The sequence below is a fragment of the Apostichopus japonicus genome, chromosome 1, assembly GCF_037975245.1.
Source record: "Apostichopus japonicus isolate 1M-3 chromosome 1, ASM3797524v1, whole genome shotgun sequence".
In the NCBI taxonomy this organism is placed as follows: domain Eukaryota; kingdom Metazoa; phylum Echinodermata; class Holothuroidea; order Aspidochirotida; family Stichopodidae; genus Apostichopus; species Apostichopus japonicus.
In genome coordinates this window covers 14,712,451-14,728,930 of record NC_092561.1, presented here as the reverse complement: position 1 = coordinate 14,728,930, position 16,480 = coordinate 14,712,451, and the positions used below count along the sequence as shown (strand labels likewise).

The 16,480-nt window shown below is 35.4% G+C and overlaps 1 protein-coding gene across 1 annotated transcript; it reads right to left on the bottom strand.

The window, feature by feature from the left end:
• Positions 1 to 1,766: 1,766 nt before the first annotated feature.
• Positions 1,767 to 9,700, bottom strand: LOC139968611 (muscarinic acetylcholine receptor M5-like). Its single transcript, XM_071972783.1, has one exon. It carries the CDS (start codon positions 7,952 to 7,954, stop codon positions 6,677 to 6,679), a length of 1,278 nt encoding a protein of 425 aa, XP_071828884.1. The 5' UTR covers positions 7,955 to 9,700; the 3' UTR covers positions 1,767 to 6,676.
• Positions 9,701 to 16,480: the final 6,780 nt, after the last annotated feature.

Here is a 16,480-nt window from a genome sequence, read left to right as displayed (position 1 = left end):
CCATCTGGGGGGTTTGTAAACCAAAAATTTTCTTGTACGCTCCGCGCCAACCGATGGTGGCGCTCCGCTCAGATAGTCGTGCCTACAATTTTGAAAATCCATATCAATCGCAAAAAGTGCTCCCCCCCCCCTTTCAAATTCCTGGCTACGTCGCTGCCTGACAAGGTGGGTTCTCATCGCAACAAAATTTACAAAAATAAAGCCCTGATATCTCTCCAATGGAAGTCACTTCTTGATTTTCATCCTAATGGCTCTTGTTAATTCTTGGGTTTTGATATAGCTATTTTTTTTTGTGGCAAACTTGCAAGGTATTATTTAGATGCAACAGTTGTTTTAAAGAAATCAATATTCCACACAGTTAGTTGAAATATCTCATCTTAGTATGTTGTTCCTAATTCGTGATGTGGATGATTGAATGTAATCTTTCTTGATTTGGCTTAATCCTTGATTTTCTCAGTGAGTGGACCGCAGTAGCTGGCCTATGTATATATATAGTAACAAAAATCCTCCTTTACTCCAAAAGAAAATATTAATAGAGAAAACCAGAGAAATAAGATATGACTCATAATTGACGAATAAGGAGTAATGTTTTAGAAAATATATTGGAATAGGCAGATGAATGTCAAGTATTGCTGACGAAGGTCCCAGGGGCACCGAAAATTCCAATATATTTTGTAAAACATTACTCCTTATTTGTCAATTATGAGTCATATCTTATTCATCTGGTTTTCTATATTAATATATATATATATATATGTTGAGACTAGTTGGGACTAGTGGAACACTAGTAGTTGTACACAACTACTAGTGTTCCACTAGTCTCAACATATATTTCGCTCTGTCCACCGGACATAGAGCACTCTGCGCCAAGATAGACGCCAACCAACCAACTTTATATATATATATATATATATATATATATATATATATATATATATATATATGTTTGTGTAGGTGCGTGTGTGTGTGTGTGTGTTTACATATATATTTATATGTGTGTGTGTATAGAAAATTTCGAACATTTTTGTCAAGCAATTAACAATAGCATTTTCTCTTTAATATTAGATAACAACTAGCATACTCTCCTAAAAGTTTCGCCAATTGGAGACTAATGAGCATGTAAGTGAATAAATATGAATACGACTCAATATTCAAAATTTCGTTGCCTTGATGTATTAAGTAACACATGACAATTTGAAGTTTACAAATCAAGTGAATGGCCTATATTAATATGGATTTTTGCTATTGTACAAAATAGAAATAATAACTAAAGTCCATTAGAAGAGCATCACCATGGCAAAAAATGTTCTGTTTTGTCAATTTTTTGTTACTGCATATGAATGAAATACATTAGCCTTTACCGCAGCCGTTTTCATATGACACGTGTGCATAGTTCCCATAAGAAATTTAAACATGAATCGAAACAATACACAAGAATAATTTATGACACAGTTATAAAAAAACAAATTCAATGTAATTTTTTTCAAAATTTATAAACGCATGATAAATATTATCACGTGCATTTTGCTTTCTTCAATACAATATATAAACACATTAGTTTATAAACCATCATTTAAACTCGTTTAACTATACATGGAATATAAAAATTCGTTGGGATCTTGCTTTGTAAAAATGGTGAAATCGTGTTAGTGGGCGCAACTATAGCGAATTACAATACTGCTTCTTTCTCTTATCAAAAGGTATTCACTTAGCTGAGACATCGCGGCTACTTGTACATCTCTGTAAATTTCTGAATCCCCCCCCCCCCCCCCATTTCCTTAGTTAATTCTAGAGCCTCAAATAGAACTAAACTATTCCGTCTTAAAATTCGTCTAGGGGCGTTTCGGGGGTACTAATTGATTTTTTTTCCTTAATTAAATTTTACGGCAAATTCGTCTGTCATGGAAATAAAGTCTACGTTGCCTTGAATCAGGGTAGTATATGGGTTTAAAAAGGCGTGTAGATGCATGGAATCATAGTGAGGCGAAAATTATAATCTGCACGAAGTCTGAAATGGACAAATAAACCGCAGTGGTAATATATATCTGACATCGATTTTACTATTAAACATTAAAGTCTCAATGTGTGTTTGCCAAATTTTTGTTTACGACCGTTAGGCCTAGGACTTACTTTTACTTTCGTGGCTAGCCAGTGTTAGGTTCATTCTCTTGAATAGTATCTTTCTTTCGGTCTTACCGATGTAGCTTGCGAAATTGTGTCATTTCCTTCCATTGCAAGGAATAAACAGGTGTTTTCAGACGTTTCCTCCGTGAAATTTGGGTAAAAAAGTGGACGATACGAGTATATATATGTTACATTTGTGTAATGAACATGCTGATATGGGCGGTCGCAGTGACTTTACGGTAAATCGTTCGCGCCATAAGGGCAACAGAAAATACATTTCTTTCGATTGCGACAGCTTTTCTCCATTAAACCCACCTGGTCAGAGTGCATTTAGAATACGAAACACTGAATCTGCATCCGAAGTTTGTTTTCCGAAATTCATCCGCAAACACGTATTGAGACTTTAATAATATAAAAATTCTTCCATTTTAATTCAATGTATAGCATTGGTTTATCTTGTTCGCAATTTACTAATTAGTGTCATGTGTGATGCTTTTCGGTTTACGGTAATTGCATAGCTAATTTTTGTGCATTTTACGAACGACCCAATTTGCAAGTTACGAAAGTCTCGAAACCCTCTGATTTTGAAAAGATAATGCAGTGCATTAATGATTAATGCAAAATCAAAACATCTAACGTTACCAATGGAATGTTACCATTTCGCGGGATGCATAATAATTAGAAATCCCTTGACTACGTGGAATGATTTGACAATTAATCACACAGTAACTTTACCGTCACAAAAAGGGGAAACTTAATCGAAGAAGGAAAGAAAAACTCATTCCTAAAATTTCGGTTGCACAACCAGTCCAAGATATTATACACAAACTGCTTGGTCATGTATAGAGAAAAATGGGATAGGAGCATAACTATACCCTTCCAGTGATGAAGCATTGAAACGTTAACTTTGAAGGACAAATTCCATTGTAGTGAAGGAAACAAGGGTTTAAGAACAGCAATAATGGTTAAATTGTAAATAAGTTACTAATGTAGTACTATCGTAGTAGCGCGTACTTTAATGTGCAGTTTGGGTAGCATTTTACTCACTAAATTGCACTATATTAAGGGAAAGAGCAATAAGTACGTCAGGTGTATACCAAATTTGTATCGGGTAGAGTGGATTTCCTATCAGCTTAAATGGATTGCGAATAAAACAAAAGTATACATATGCATATCCATGAACTTTAGGGAGTACAGAATTATATGCATTGATTTTACACGGTTAATAACTTCTACTTAAGAGAATCCAAATAGTTATACAGGCATGGATCTCGTAGTTACATTGAGGTAAGCAATGCATGGCCTGTCATGGTTCGAACGATAGACGACGATAACTCAACATATAACTTTGAAAGGAACGAACATTAGATGGATATTCCAAACACCCGGTGCAATCAAGTGTGCAGTGTTGCATAAAGGCCTAGGCACGTTCCTGGCACATTTAAATGGCACTTTCGAGTTGCTTATACACAATGATAAATCGATTCATAAGCACATGCGGAAATATAATCAATTTATGTACAAAAAAAGTATCATATTAATTTTAACACAACTGTGAAGTCTCCGTTTGTTTCATTTTGGTCAAATAATCATAAGTTTAACAGTTGTGCAATGAGTAAAACAGCTTCTCCAACGTTCCAACCCCATTCACCGCCCTGGCGTTGAGCCGCTGGGACATAATTATTGTCCACCATAAAAGCAAGGCATAAAAGTAAAATTGACTTGACATGTTCTACTAAATCACCATATGAAAATTGAGTAAAGCATACGTCGGTAGATAGCACGTTCTTATTGAGAAATCAACATTTAATAATTATATATCTTGAGTCTTACTGCGCATCGCTTACGTCACTTTGTTAGCGCAATGGTGCATTTGCGTTTGGTCCATAAATGTGCACGTTTTGCGTCAACTACAACACGCAGTTGCTTTCATTAGGCAAATCAAGTGACGCGTACCATACAGGTTAGAGTTACCTACTACAGCAATAAAAATATATAATTGATATATATATATATATATATATATATATATGTATGTATGATTATATTATGAGTTGGTACATATTAATGATATAGGGTAAGTCTTACTTTTGGATTTGTGTTTACTGTCCAATATCCTGCTGTTCTGACAGTTCTACAAGTCGACGGTCGCCAGCTGTGAAGTGCACCTAATCATGACAAAAGCGGGATTAGTGTAATAATGCATGTTTTATTCAACGTTCAGCTTGGGGAGGCGGTGTAATATTACACACTTACCCTATATCATTAATATATACAAAGTCAAATGTGCCGAATCATATCAAATGATGCATGAACCGGCATAATTTCAATAACAACCTCTGTAAATAGATTAGTTGCACGCTTTCATTACTGAGAATCGTTTCCATTGACAACACAACATGCTCATGAAATACTCATAAAGCTGCACAACTCACTGATGTGATGAAATACACGCAAAACACACAGAAACAAAATACAAATGGATAAATATGTTCCCTAACAATGTTTACTTGCGTATTGGGTATGATATTGCCCAATTTAATGGCTTTTTATGCGAATATAATTAATACGGATAGAAAATTTTCAATTTTTAAAATAGAAACAACCACCGCCAAATTTGGTTGGAGCCTTATACTGTAGACCCTGTTGGTTAATACAGTTAATGTACAATATCTTTGTAGGCAAGTGTCATTACTGGACAACGTATATGATCGAGTAATCATGTGATGTATGTCGTTTCAAAATGAATTATGTTTCATTTCTTCACTAATTATAATTAAACGCGTATACCACTTTCATAACTTGTCATCATACCGTACATGGGAGGGTGCCCGTGGGGGGGGGGTGCCAGTGGGGCGGACGTCGCTTTTGAAACTAAAATCATATGCAACATAATTTGACTCAAAACGAGATACAAAATCGCACAAAGTTAGAGTTCGTTACTTTTTAGGGATATTTTCAATACGCAGGTTTGTCTCAGGAAAAAAAGGTTTTGTCTCTTCCTGTCTAACCATACTTGTCCCCGAGTTCCTACTGCCTTGAAATCATAGATCCCCCCTTTGTCCTATTTATATCTATTTCAATCAATCAAAGCAAAACATGTTAGTAGCATCGTCTTACGTATATGTCCGTCAACTATCGATCGACAGCGATCAATGTCATTGTCGAAATTTGAGACAAGTTGCCGTAATTATTAACGCATATACCCAGTGTCGGATTAACCTAGTAGCAAAATAAGCATATGCTAAATGGGCCCCGCATTTCCAATGGCCCCGAGCTAAATGCTTGCAAGCTATCAATAACCGATTCAGTGACACTAAACTTACTTTATTACTATTGTGTTATACTGCCTTCAACTTTTATAAACGGCTGGGTGTTTAAGGTTAACGATTTTACTCAATTCTCACCTTCAAATGAGGTTATAATTTAAACGAAGTTATTAATTGGAGTGTGACATTAATGTGATACATTAAACGACACATAAATACGAAGGTATTTGAAACTGAAGTCATTTCGGTTTTGTTGTTTTTTCAAGTATGTAACATATACTTTATAATATATGGCACAGGCCCTGCACTAGCTTACTTCGATCCTGCATATAACACTTTCGTAACTAGTTTTCACACCGTACATCCTGCAAGTGGTGTACCATGGGAGGGTGCCCGGGTGGACGGAATCCGTGGTCCACCTCTGTCCGTTTCATATAAATTTCAGTCAATCAAAGCAATACATGCTTATTGCATCCTGTTACGTATATACCTACATCTATCGATCGACATCAAATGGCAAAGCACGAAAACTGCGACTTGTTGCCTTAATCACAACCAGATAAGACTTTATGTTGCTTATAATAAAACATGTTACCGTTTCCAGATTTTTTTATCCAATCCATGCGTTTATATTAATAAACATGATTGCTGATATTTTTCTGATCACATATTTATTTGTACCAAACCTTCTGCCTTTTCCTTCTTTTTTGATCTATTTTTCGTTTTATTTTGCTTTTGCTATTTTTTTTTCTTCTTTTGGTCAGATCATTTCAGCCAATATTAAGGCTAGTTATATGGTACTTTGTGTCACCTGAGAATATTTTTATTAGCATAAATAATTCGGAAAGTGTAAGACATATAGAAATCGGTTTGCTTTCGTTACATTGCAAATATAAAATAAATTGAAACTTTTTTTTAAGGAATGGTTCAATGTATACATTGACCATTTGCTTCGACTATTGAAATGCATTAAATTTTTAAGGAACCTTTAAAAGCAAGGTTTTAATTGATGTGCGTTTATTAATGTACTTTCTATAACCTAACTTCTATATTTCTGTCTGTACAACGTATATGTTCGATAAATGGCTGCAAAAAAAAATGTTCCTACCGTTTACACAAATTTGCCTGGTTTGAGGTTATTTGCAAATGTAGTTTTCTCTGGACCTGTTCCTGGTATGAGTACACGATTTGATAAAGTGTTGTCTTCCAGTTTGGGGAGGGGGGAAGGGTGGTGGCGATAAATATAAAAAATACATCTGAAACTAAATAACTGACGAGACACATCATAAACCATTTCTGTGACTGAGTTTCCGGATTGTTGTAAGCTTTTTAAACGCATTTCTGAAATGCAAATTAGTTAACGCGTATAATATTGGGTTCAGTGTAGCATTGCACCATAGAAGGTTATTTGCTACTTCCCACCAAAGTTCAGAGATTTTATTAGATGAGAAAAATGCGGTGATTAGAGTAATTGGCAGCCAACAAATCACAAAGACACCAACGAGACAAGCAAGGGTCACTCCTGCTTTAGTGCAATGTCTGATTTCCCGCTTATGTCTCGCAGTTAAACGACTTTGCACACGTTTCTCAGAATTTCCAGATTTCTGTGTCTCGTTGTTCGTTGCTATATTTGCTTGGTGTGGTCTAATTTCAATTTCTTCTTTTCCGTGATCACTTGTATCAACTACACAGTCCTGTTTCTCTTCGACGTTGACGCAAGGACCATTCACATTTTGAGAATTTCTTGACTTCCTTAACGGAAAAAACGGGAAAAGTTTGCATTTATTATTATTATTAAACGAATCGTTAGACGTCGCAACGGTTGTTGTAGTGAATGTGGACTCAACAGTTCCATTCTGTGGGAATGATTTAGATACAACGAGGCCTTTGGCTCTTAAGCGAATCTCCCAAAACACTCGGATATTCAACGATAACAAAACAACGAAAGGAAACAGAAACTCCACAAAGACCATCGCTAAATTGTATTTCTGACTACAAATCGTTTCCATCTCACAGTTCGTTGAGTAATCTATAATCGTCCTGGACGTAAACCGAGACCATCCGAAGATAACCACACTGTAATAACTGAATATAACGAACCACGCAACGGCTATCATAGTTTTCGCGCGAAATGGCGTTTGGAATTTGTAATAAGTCATACCTAACTTAATTTGCAAGAGTCTATCGAGACTAATATAAATCATACTCACGACTAACATGTAGCTGGTGGTATAATCCACCAGCATCCATACTTTACAAGGATATTCACCGAAGATCCAATCGTCAGTAATTAACCAGATGCAATTTATGGTGAGGAAACAAGATCCTACTATGAGGCCAACAATTGCAAGATTGACGATGAAAATATTTCCAACTGACCGCCGAATGTTTCGCTCAGATTGGTAAGCCAATATGACCAGAAGATTTCCTAAAATCGTCAGCACTATAATAACTGAATAGATGCATGCAACGACGATGATCTTCAAGAGAGAGTTTCCACTTCCCTCTTCATTATCTTCCCCTTTGGCGGTGTTGATTGGTTCGGCATCGCAGTCGCCCATCGTTGTTGTTGTTGTTGTTGTTGTTGTTGTTGTTTTCTATCCTTCTACCACACTGGTGTCAGAAGTGGGAAATCAAGATGAATGGTATCCCGATTATGGAATCTCACTTAATTTTCGAAGGGTATTTCTTTTATTTCATGCTTAGTATAGAAACTTCTTCCAACCGACTCGAACAATTCATTAAAGAGTTATTCGAGTTGTTTCCAAATATGAATATTGGGGTCGTAACTTCTAAGAGGTCACTTCAATTGTAGACGTTTTCAAGACAGTTCAAGTGAAAATCTAGCAAATTCTTGAAGATTTACAAAATTTGTATTATAAATCCCACCACGAAGTCTTTAACGAAATTATTTATCTCACTTAATTCAAGAGCGTTCCAATCGATGTTATGGCTTATATCTTATTAAAGATATTTCTTTAGTGGTATTCGTCTTTAATATCTTCCTTCAATAACGCAACAAAAAAAAGCTAAATCCAAATGCAACTGTCTTCATTGAAAATAGCTGACCATAGGCAAATGTATTTCCTTTCTAATGGTCGCAAGATAGTATAATGCTTCAATGATGCAAAACAGGCTTTTAAATTCACTTATCTATCAGACTAATGGGCGCAGACGGAATATAGTCTCTGTCATCGCTTTAACGGTGCAAAACATTAATATTAACAAAAACGTTTTGCATACCCGAAAAAATTGACTAAATTAGTGTTTATTGTTTTGTTATGCATCAAAATAATAACCGAAGAAAAATCAATCGGTAGTTATATGGTATTTCTGTTTAATGCACAAATTTATTGAAGAACAGTAGAGTAACTCTGCAACTGGTTACAGTCGGACGATGTATATTGCATCAAGAGGAATTTCAAAATATAATATTTCTTTTAACCGGGAACAAAAAGTTAGTCAGCTCTCCATGGGTTGTCAACAAATGTTGATTCTAACTTTCAAACGCTTGCGATTTTTATTTCAAAAAATAGAAATTCGACTTTCAAACGCTGCTTGTCATCAGACCTCTTTAGTTGTCTTTAAGTGCTTTCACTTGCCTCCTTTTCACAAAATCATCTCAGAAAAATCTCAAATCATAATTGATGACATGTTGTCTCGTTTAGCTTGTCCTGGTCATTCATATTACGAATTATTATAAAGTAGAGATTCTTAAAATTGCATCATACAACAGTGGCTGCGGATCTCTCTGGTAAAAACTCGTTCTCCTTCAAAGCATAAAATCGACGGCAAAAATTATCTGCGTTGTCTCTTTTTATTTAAAGTCTACAAGAAATTTACTAGACGCTTATAGAAATCCAATTTAAATATGATAAGGAACATTCCTCTCCCTTGGAATTTTATATAATCCTCAGAGAAATTGTGCGAATAATTATGAACCATTTCGAGTAAACAACATGTACGTAAAAACGCGATATAAAACTTATTACAAAATTCTCGCGACGCCGATCAGTAATTCCGTTCCTGAAAGAAATTGTTTTTTTGCGAAGGCCAGACGGTGTGTCAGTTAATATGAAAGTACAGACTGATAAAGCAAGTTCTTGCGAATTTCAAGCATCCATTTTCAGCATTTATAGAAGAAGATTCTGTAAGTCAAAGAAATATTTTCCCAATAAAACAGTTTCACAGGATTGTAATTGTCTTGCCTTGTTTACACATGGCTTCATTTCTTCGCTTTTCTCAGAACTGACTGAACATTATCCACGCGGAAGGTTTTTATTAAGACACAGAGCAACCGCTCTCCTGATATTTCTCAAACATCAGTTTAGAGGGTGTCCTTTCGCAATGACATAACACGTCCAACAAATGATTTTCGTAACCTTTCAACACGTCATGAGCTTTGATAGGTAGTTATTTCTTCATCGGAATACAATCCTCTGTTTTTGGAATATAGATGAATGCATAAAGAAGGATTTCCTTCTAAGAATAAATTACCACAATCTGTAATATTGGTCTGCAGGCAAATCTGTATGAAAGTTTACAATGTAACTGTTTACAATGTAACTGTTCCTATTCGCACCAAGTAGCAGCGGCGGAGCGTCCATACAGTCAGGGAGCGAATGCCCCCCCCCCCCCTGACGGACTCAAATGGACTGCTGGCGCCCTTTTCAGATTATTTGCGATTATTGACTTTTTTATTGCGCTCTCATCTACCTATTGACATTTGTCACATTATCTGCAAATAAGCAAGGCCCGGAAAGGGTCATTTCCGGCGATCTATATAGGGAGTATCTTTACTCAAAAAAATTCTGTGCGCTCCGCGCCAACCTGTGGTGGCGCTCCGCTTAGATAGTGTCAAAATCGCCCCTACAGACCATTCTCGCCCCCCCCCCCTCCCCGACAAATACCCCTAGCTCCGCCACTGCCAAGTAGAATGCAAATTTTTCAATCGTTCCGATGGGTAGGGCAATTCTTTTGTCCCTGTATATCTCTACTTTTACATCATTCACCTTAAACACACTATCCTTCCTTCTCAAGATCGTTTTATTTATTTACATATTTATACATTAATTCTCGGTGAGAGAAAAAAAATCAACAAATATTTGTTTTTCTTCCTTAGCACTGAGTTTACAGCTTTACAAGTATCGTGTGACGTGATGTGATGTGAGAACACTTTACACACGTCGCATCATGCCAGTTTGTTTTATCGAAACCAACACTTTGAAATTTCAGAACAGATTCTTGATTAGAATTCCATTTTCATGGCTGCTACCTAAAGTTCCGAAAGCAATCCATCTTGACAATGTTTGTTTGGAATTGTTGCTAATTACTTAAAAGTTGGGAAGGATACAGCAATACATCTAATTACCTTTCACTGACGGCCATATATTTTGTCGATCCGATTAGTGAGGGCTACAAGGTGGATTTCTCTACGAATATGAGGAATAATTATAGTTAATTTTTCTTATTCCTTAAATGAAATTTACGGGAAACAAAACTCAAGTTAAATCTTACCCCTTGGCTATCTATATTGAATGAAGTAAAATGTGATCCAAGGGGTTTATATTAATGAAGTAGTTATCCATGAAGGTTTCAGAGATTTATTTAAATGTGTTTAAAATTCCTTTTTCCTCTCTCTCCACCTTTCTTTCTCTCCCTCTCTGTCTCCCTCGCTCTCAGATTCTCCGTTCTCAACTTTACATTTACCCCGAAGGCAAATAAACGGATATCATTACCAAAAATTAATGTAGCGTTTGTACACGTTTTAATCCACAGTATATGTAGATTCGTTTTCATTAAGACATGTTTTATTCAAACAGTTTTCTATTAAATCACAAGGAAAAAATACTAGTCGGGCTCGATATGCTAATAAAGTCGAGTGATTTTAAGTGATGTCCCCCTAAGTGAAATTTCACCTTAAGGCGGGGGACAGTGTATATGTGACGTCCTAAATGTGTGATATCCTAGACAAACTGTCACAATAAGGTATCGTGATACATATTCAGTATAACGACAGCAGAGTGTATGTCTATCAAATATCGAATTGTTATGTTATGTGAAGTTTTATCCATCATTTGTTATTACCCAAATAAGTTGAACGGTAACTTGAAATGTGAAACCACTTTTCTTTTTACAAAATATCCCTGTACTCATGGCGTTTGCTTTGTTAACCTGTGTATTCAAACGAGGAATCAGTCCACATATTTGGTTCCATATGCCGAGATATACTTTAAGGTTACATGCACGCACTGTAGACGGGAAAGAAGGGGGTGAGGACATTTGTGACAAAATTAAAATGGCTAAAACATGTCCATATAGGAACATCTTTATTTGGCTTGGAAGTTTTTATTCATAATAATTGGAAAATTTGAGAATAAATTAAACGAAATTCCATCAATTTTGTACAACCTTTATAATGTGTTTCATATTTATTGACTCTATGTGGGTAAAATACAGAACCCATAAAGTAATGAATTATTAAAACATGATATGAACCAAGATTTTTACTTCTCATGAAATCTACTCGATCATTTAGTAACTGTTTTTTGGTCAATTTACGGGATAATATTTCAAAATTAGAAGGGCTGACCAAGTGACCAGCTTATGTTTATTCATGAAACAAATTAAACAAGTAGGAAATCCATGGAGTTGGAAATCTCATCACAAAATATGGTTATAATAAATATTTATTCAAACAATATTGTCACTACATTACTTTCTCATGGGTACACCACTTTCAACTATTTTATCGTTTCACTTTTACTCACACATACATGCACCCACACCCCTACCTAAAAAATGGTCCATCCTCACCCCATTGTGTCACTCTATGCTACCCCTCATTTAAGGCAGATCAATGGACCAAGCGTCAGTTCAGGGCCTCAAGGAGAACAAGGTGGACAACGATTGTTGTACAAATTTTCGTTTAAAAAATGTTTGATAGAGTACAATCACTCATCCACAGTACACTACGTGTAAGGATGAGATAACATTAGGTTTAATTAAGTTAACATAAAATGTGCCGAAAATCAGGGATTAACCAGACCTTAATTGATCGATTGAGATTAAATGAACAATAAATCTCTAATGAAGAAAGAATTAGTTTGTCACTCAACACGTTTGATAAAGCAAGACTATCTTAAAGTGGTCCCGAAAAATAGACTATATGCGAACGACCTGGTTCTAAACCATTCAAGGGAATGATACAACTATGTATAACTTCGTAGCGTTTACAGAGCACGGCGTTACGGTATATACATCTTGCGTTAACATAGCACGGTATTACGATACATTGATAGTATTGTATGCAACTTCGGTGGTATGTATTAATCGACTAAGTAGTACCAGCATATTGTTAGAAACCACGTATATCTTTGTTTTTTTAATGATACGGATATTTATGGAGCAATTTAGGTAAGTATCGAATGCCTTCATAAGGATAAGGGAAACTAAGTCACAACCCAACGTAATATATTGTTTCAAGCGATACTAAAATCAACTATGAACTCTAAAACCAAGGAATTAGTTAATTACGTATAATATAGTGGTGCAAACCGCAATGCATCAAATTAAAGGTTAGGTTAGATTGTCAAAGTTGTACTAGTCTGTTCCTTCAACTAGTAAATGTCTGCTGAGCTCTTCTATACATAAAGAATAATGACATAAATAGATTGTAAGATTATTCGCCCTGAGGAGGAAGTAAGTCGGTCACTGTCAATTATATTAAAGAATGAGAAACCAGTACAAATTCATACAAGGAGACTAATATCCCTGTTCGTGGATCAAAAAGGATTTTTTTCGTCGCTGTATTCGAAAAAGAAATTACTTTAGACTAGTGGAAGATGAAACAATATTCAGATATAATTTACAATTATTCTTAAGTGGTTATCTCATTGATTACACTTTCAAACTTTTCAAACTTAACTGTTGCGTTTTGACCCGATCGATTACGTATACTAGTGCATCTTTCTCTCTTATGAAAGCTTCACATATGTACATTGTTGGTTTATTAAGTGCTAAATAACGACTACCACCCTACAGATGAAGTAGGTTACATTTAGGGTACCCCACATCTCCTACAAGGAGTAATAGCTCAAACTTAACCAGCTACATCAGCGTTATATTATTTGTTCGGTTCTTACTTGGACTATGACAAGTAGTATGTATTTGTATGTATTTCAGATTCTCATGCAAGCAGGAACTCGCGAAGAAGCCTCCATCGGCTTACCAAAGCCGCAAGCTGACCGAAGTCAGTCTCTTACATTCATATTTAACGTACAGGATTATGAAATTGTCAATTGTCAACAACTCTGTAACTGGACGACATACATTAATCTCGGGGTGACTCGAACCGGGGACCTTATATGACTGGAAGGCACCGGCGTTAACCACTGAGCTAACACCCCTTGAGTTATATCCACAAGTAGTATCCACACGTAGTATCCACACATAGTATCAACAAGTTTAAACTGAGACCTCTGTATATCGACTAAAATCACTTTAATATGATTTAACAATTTGACTGTTTCCTTTTATACCGCTTAGCCTGATACAGAGATGAAATATATAGCAGAGGAGAATCTGGACAGCGGCAAAGCACGTGGCTAAAATTACGTTTTATCCCTCTCTCCGCCAAGGGTGGACTTGTGCAACAATTGCTACCCGTGATCCAATTTGCAGTACTGGGGCCCTTGAAACAGGCGGCGTATTTGGCGCCTCGGGAGAGAGAAAACGCCATAACGGTAGCCAAATGTATGTAATATGTACTGTGTATAGCTGATCGCGCGTCATGGGCTGAAATTTTTAAATCCTGGATTTTGGGCCTACTAGCAGTTCTAGAATGACGTATAGCGCGATCGAAATGGTGGCAAATGTTCTACTTCTGGGATTAAAGGTTGCAGTTTGATTATAAAGTGACCGTTAGTATTCCAGCCACTTCCGCATCTCGACAATACAAATCTAAAATTCCTTATTGTACAATGCCGTTAGGCCTGACTGCACGCTGTTTTCAACCAACGTTAATGGATTTGGTAAAGGTTTGAAGATAACTAATTATAGAATACCTTTTTAGACTGGTCATTTAAATTCAGCAAAGGTTAATCGAGAAGTGGTCGTCCTCTGTTCACTGCTAAGGTAAGCATTAAGGAATAGTTTAGCACTTTCACCCTGCAATAGACAGAACAGATGCATTATGAAAATTTTCGCGTGAATTGTGAGGAACAATTCCATGTCTTAAAAGTGCAGTTGTCCATTATGTCTTGATAATAAGCATTGTATTTTAGAGTACAAATTTGCACATCACGAGTGTTCCTTTACACGTGTTATGTTATAGGCACCTACCAACTAACAGATTGGAAGTGGAGACATACAATGAGGAGGATAAAGTGTCTTACAGGCAATTCGAATATAAGAGGCAATAACAACAGAAAATACAGTATAAGGACCAAAAAATAGAAACATAAAAGCAAACACCCCATTGACAGAATGGTTATGAACAAGAGACGCAATAATAACGTATTATCATGTCACAATTGACTATAGCCTCTCAAAACAAGAAGTGAATTTAAATTAGTTGTTAAGCTTATTACCAACATTTTTACATTCCATGTAAAGTCATTATCTACTATATGTACGAATGAATGATACGAACGATTGAACTTTATTAAAAATTCGAACGATGTTATGATACGTACGAATGAATGATACGAACGAATGAATGAATGATACGAACGAATGAATTAACAATTCAAACGATTGTGTGATACGAACGAATGAATGATACAAACGAATGATTTAATCATTCGTACGATTGTAAAATACGTACGAATGAATGATACAAACGAATGAATGATTGATACGAACGAATGAATGAAGTGATACGAACGACTGAATTAATTATTCGAACAATTGTGTGATACATACGAATGGATGATACGAACGAATAATTTAATCATTCGTACGATTGTATGATACGTACGAATGAATGATACGAACGAATGAATTAAATGATAACTCGAATGGTTGTATGATACGAACGAATTGATGAATGATACGAACGAACGAATAAATGATCCAAACGAATGAATGAATGTTGGCCAAACTTGTTGATCTGCTACTTTAATACATTGGAATCTTCGTCTCTTTTCTTTCTCTTTTTGTTGCTATACTGTTCAAGAGGCTTTCCAAAAAATTAATTATCACCGTATCTCAACGTTGACAACCCATATGCAGGAGCAGTCACGTAGAAGCTTTTAAAATGAAATTAACATATGGGCCTGGAGGGAATATATTGACTACTGCTGATAAATTAAAGTATTCGACATTATTACGGAGCCCCTTTTAAGTTCAATAAGACAGTTATTAGTATCGTTGTCATTTGAAAAAGAACCCATTCCTATCAGTTAAATGGATTGATGAAACCTTTTTTTTTTTTTGGTGTTTGCCGCTTCGTAAGGCGACATAATAGTAGTTATTTATCTGAGTCCTGTGGATTATTACACATTTTTGGTCAGTTTATTTCCTCACATTAGTGTACAATTGTCAGACCATAAAGACGTTACACAGGTTGCTGCACTGTCATTTAGTGTTATGGGCCCAAAATGGTGGAACGATTTTCCTTATTTACCTTTATTTTTAAAAATCTCAATCAGTGTATTCTTTTAAACGTAAACTTATAATCACGCCTGTCTGAAAGGTTTTAGCTATCAATAATCAATATAATGATTATGATCTAAGTGTTATATGTGTAGGTTATTATACTATATTTACCTAAGTATGATATAATTCATCAGTTTATTTCAATAATCAATATAATGATTATGATCTAAGTATTATAATTATAGGATATTATACTATACAGTTACTTCACTTAAGTACAGCACAAAACATCAATTTATTTCAATAATCTAAGTATTCTATATAGTTACTTCACTTAAGTAAAATACAATACATCAATTTATTTTAATATTCTAAGTATTCTATACAGTTACTTCACTTAAGTATAATACAATACATCCATTTAAATCAACAATCAATATAATGATTATGATCTAAGTATTATATTTGTAGGTTATCATACTATAGCT

Coding starts and splice junctions, on each gene's coding strand:
- LOC139968611 (XM_071972783.1), bottom strand. CDS start 7,954: ATGGGCGACTGCGATGCCGAACCAATCAACACCGCCAAAGGGGAAGAT.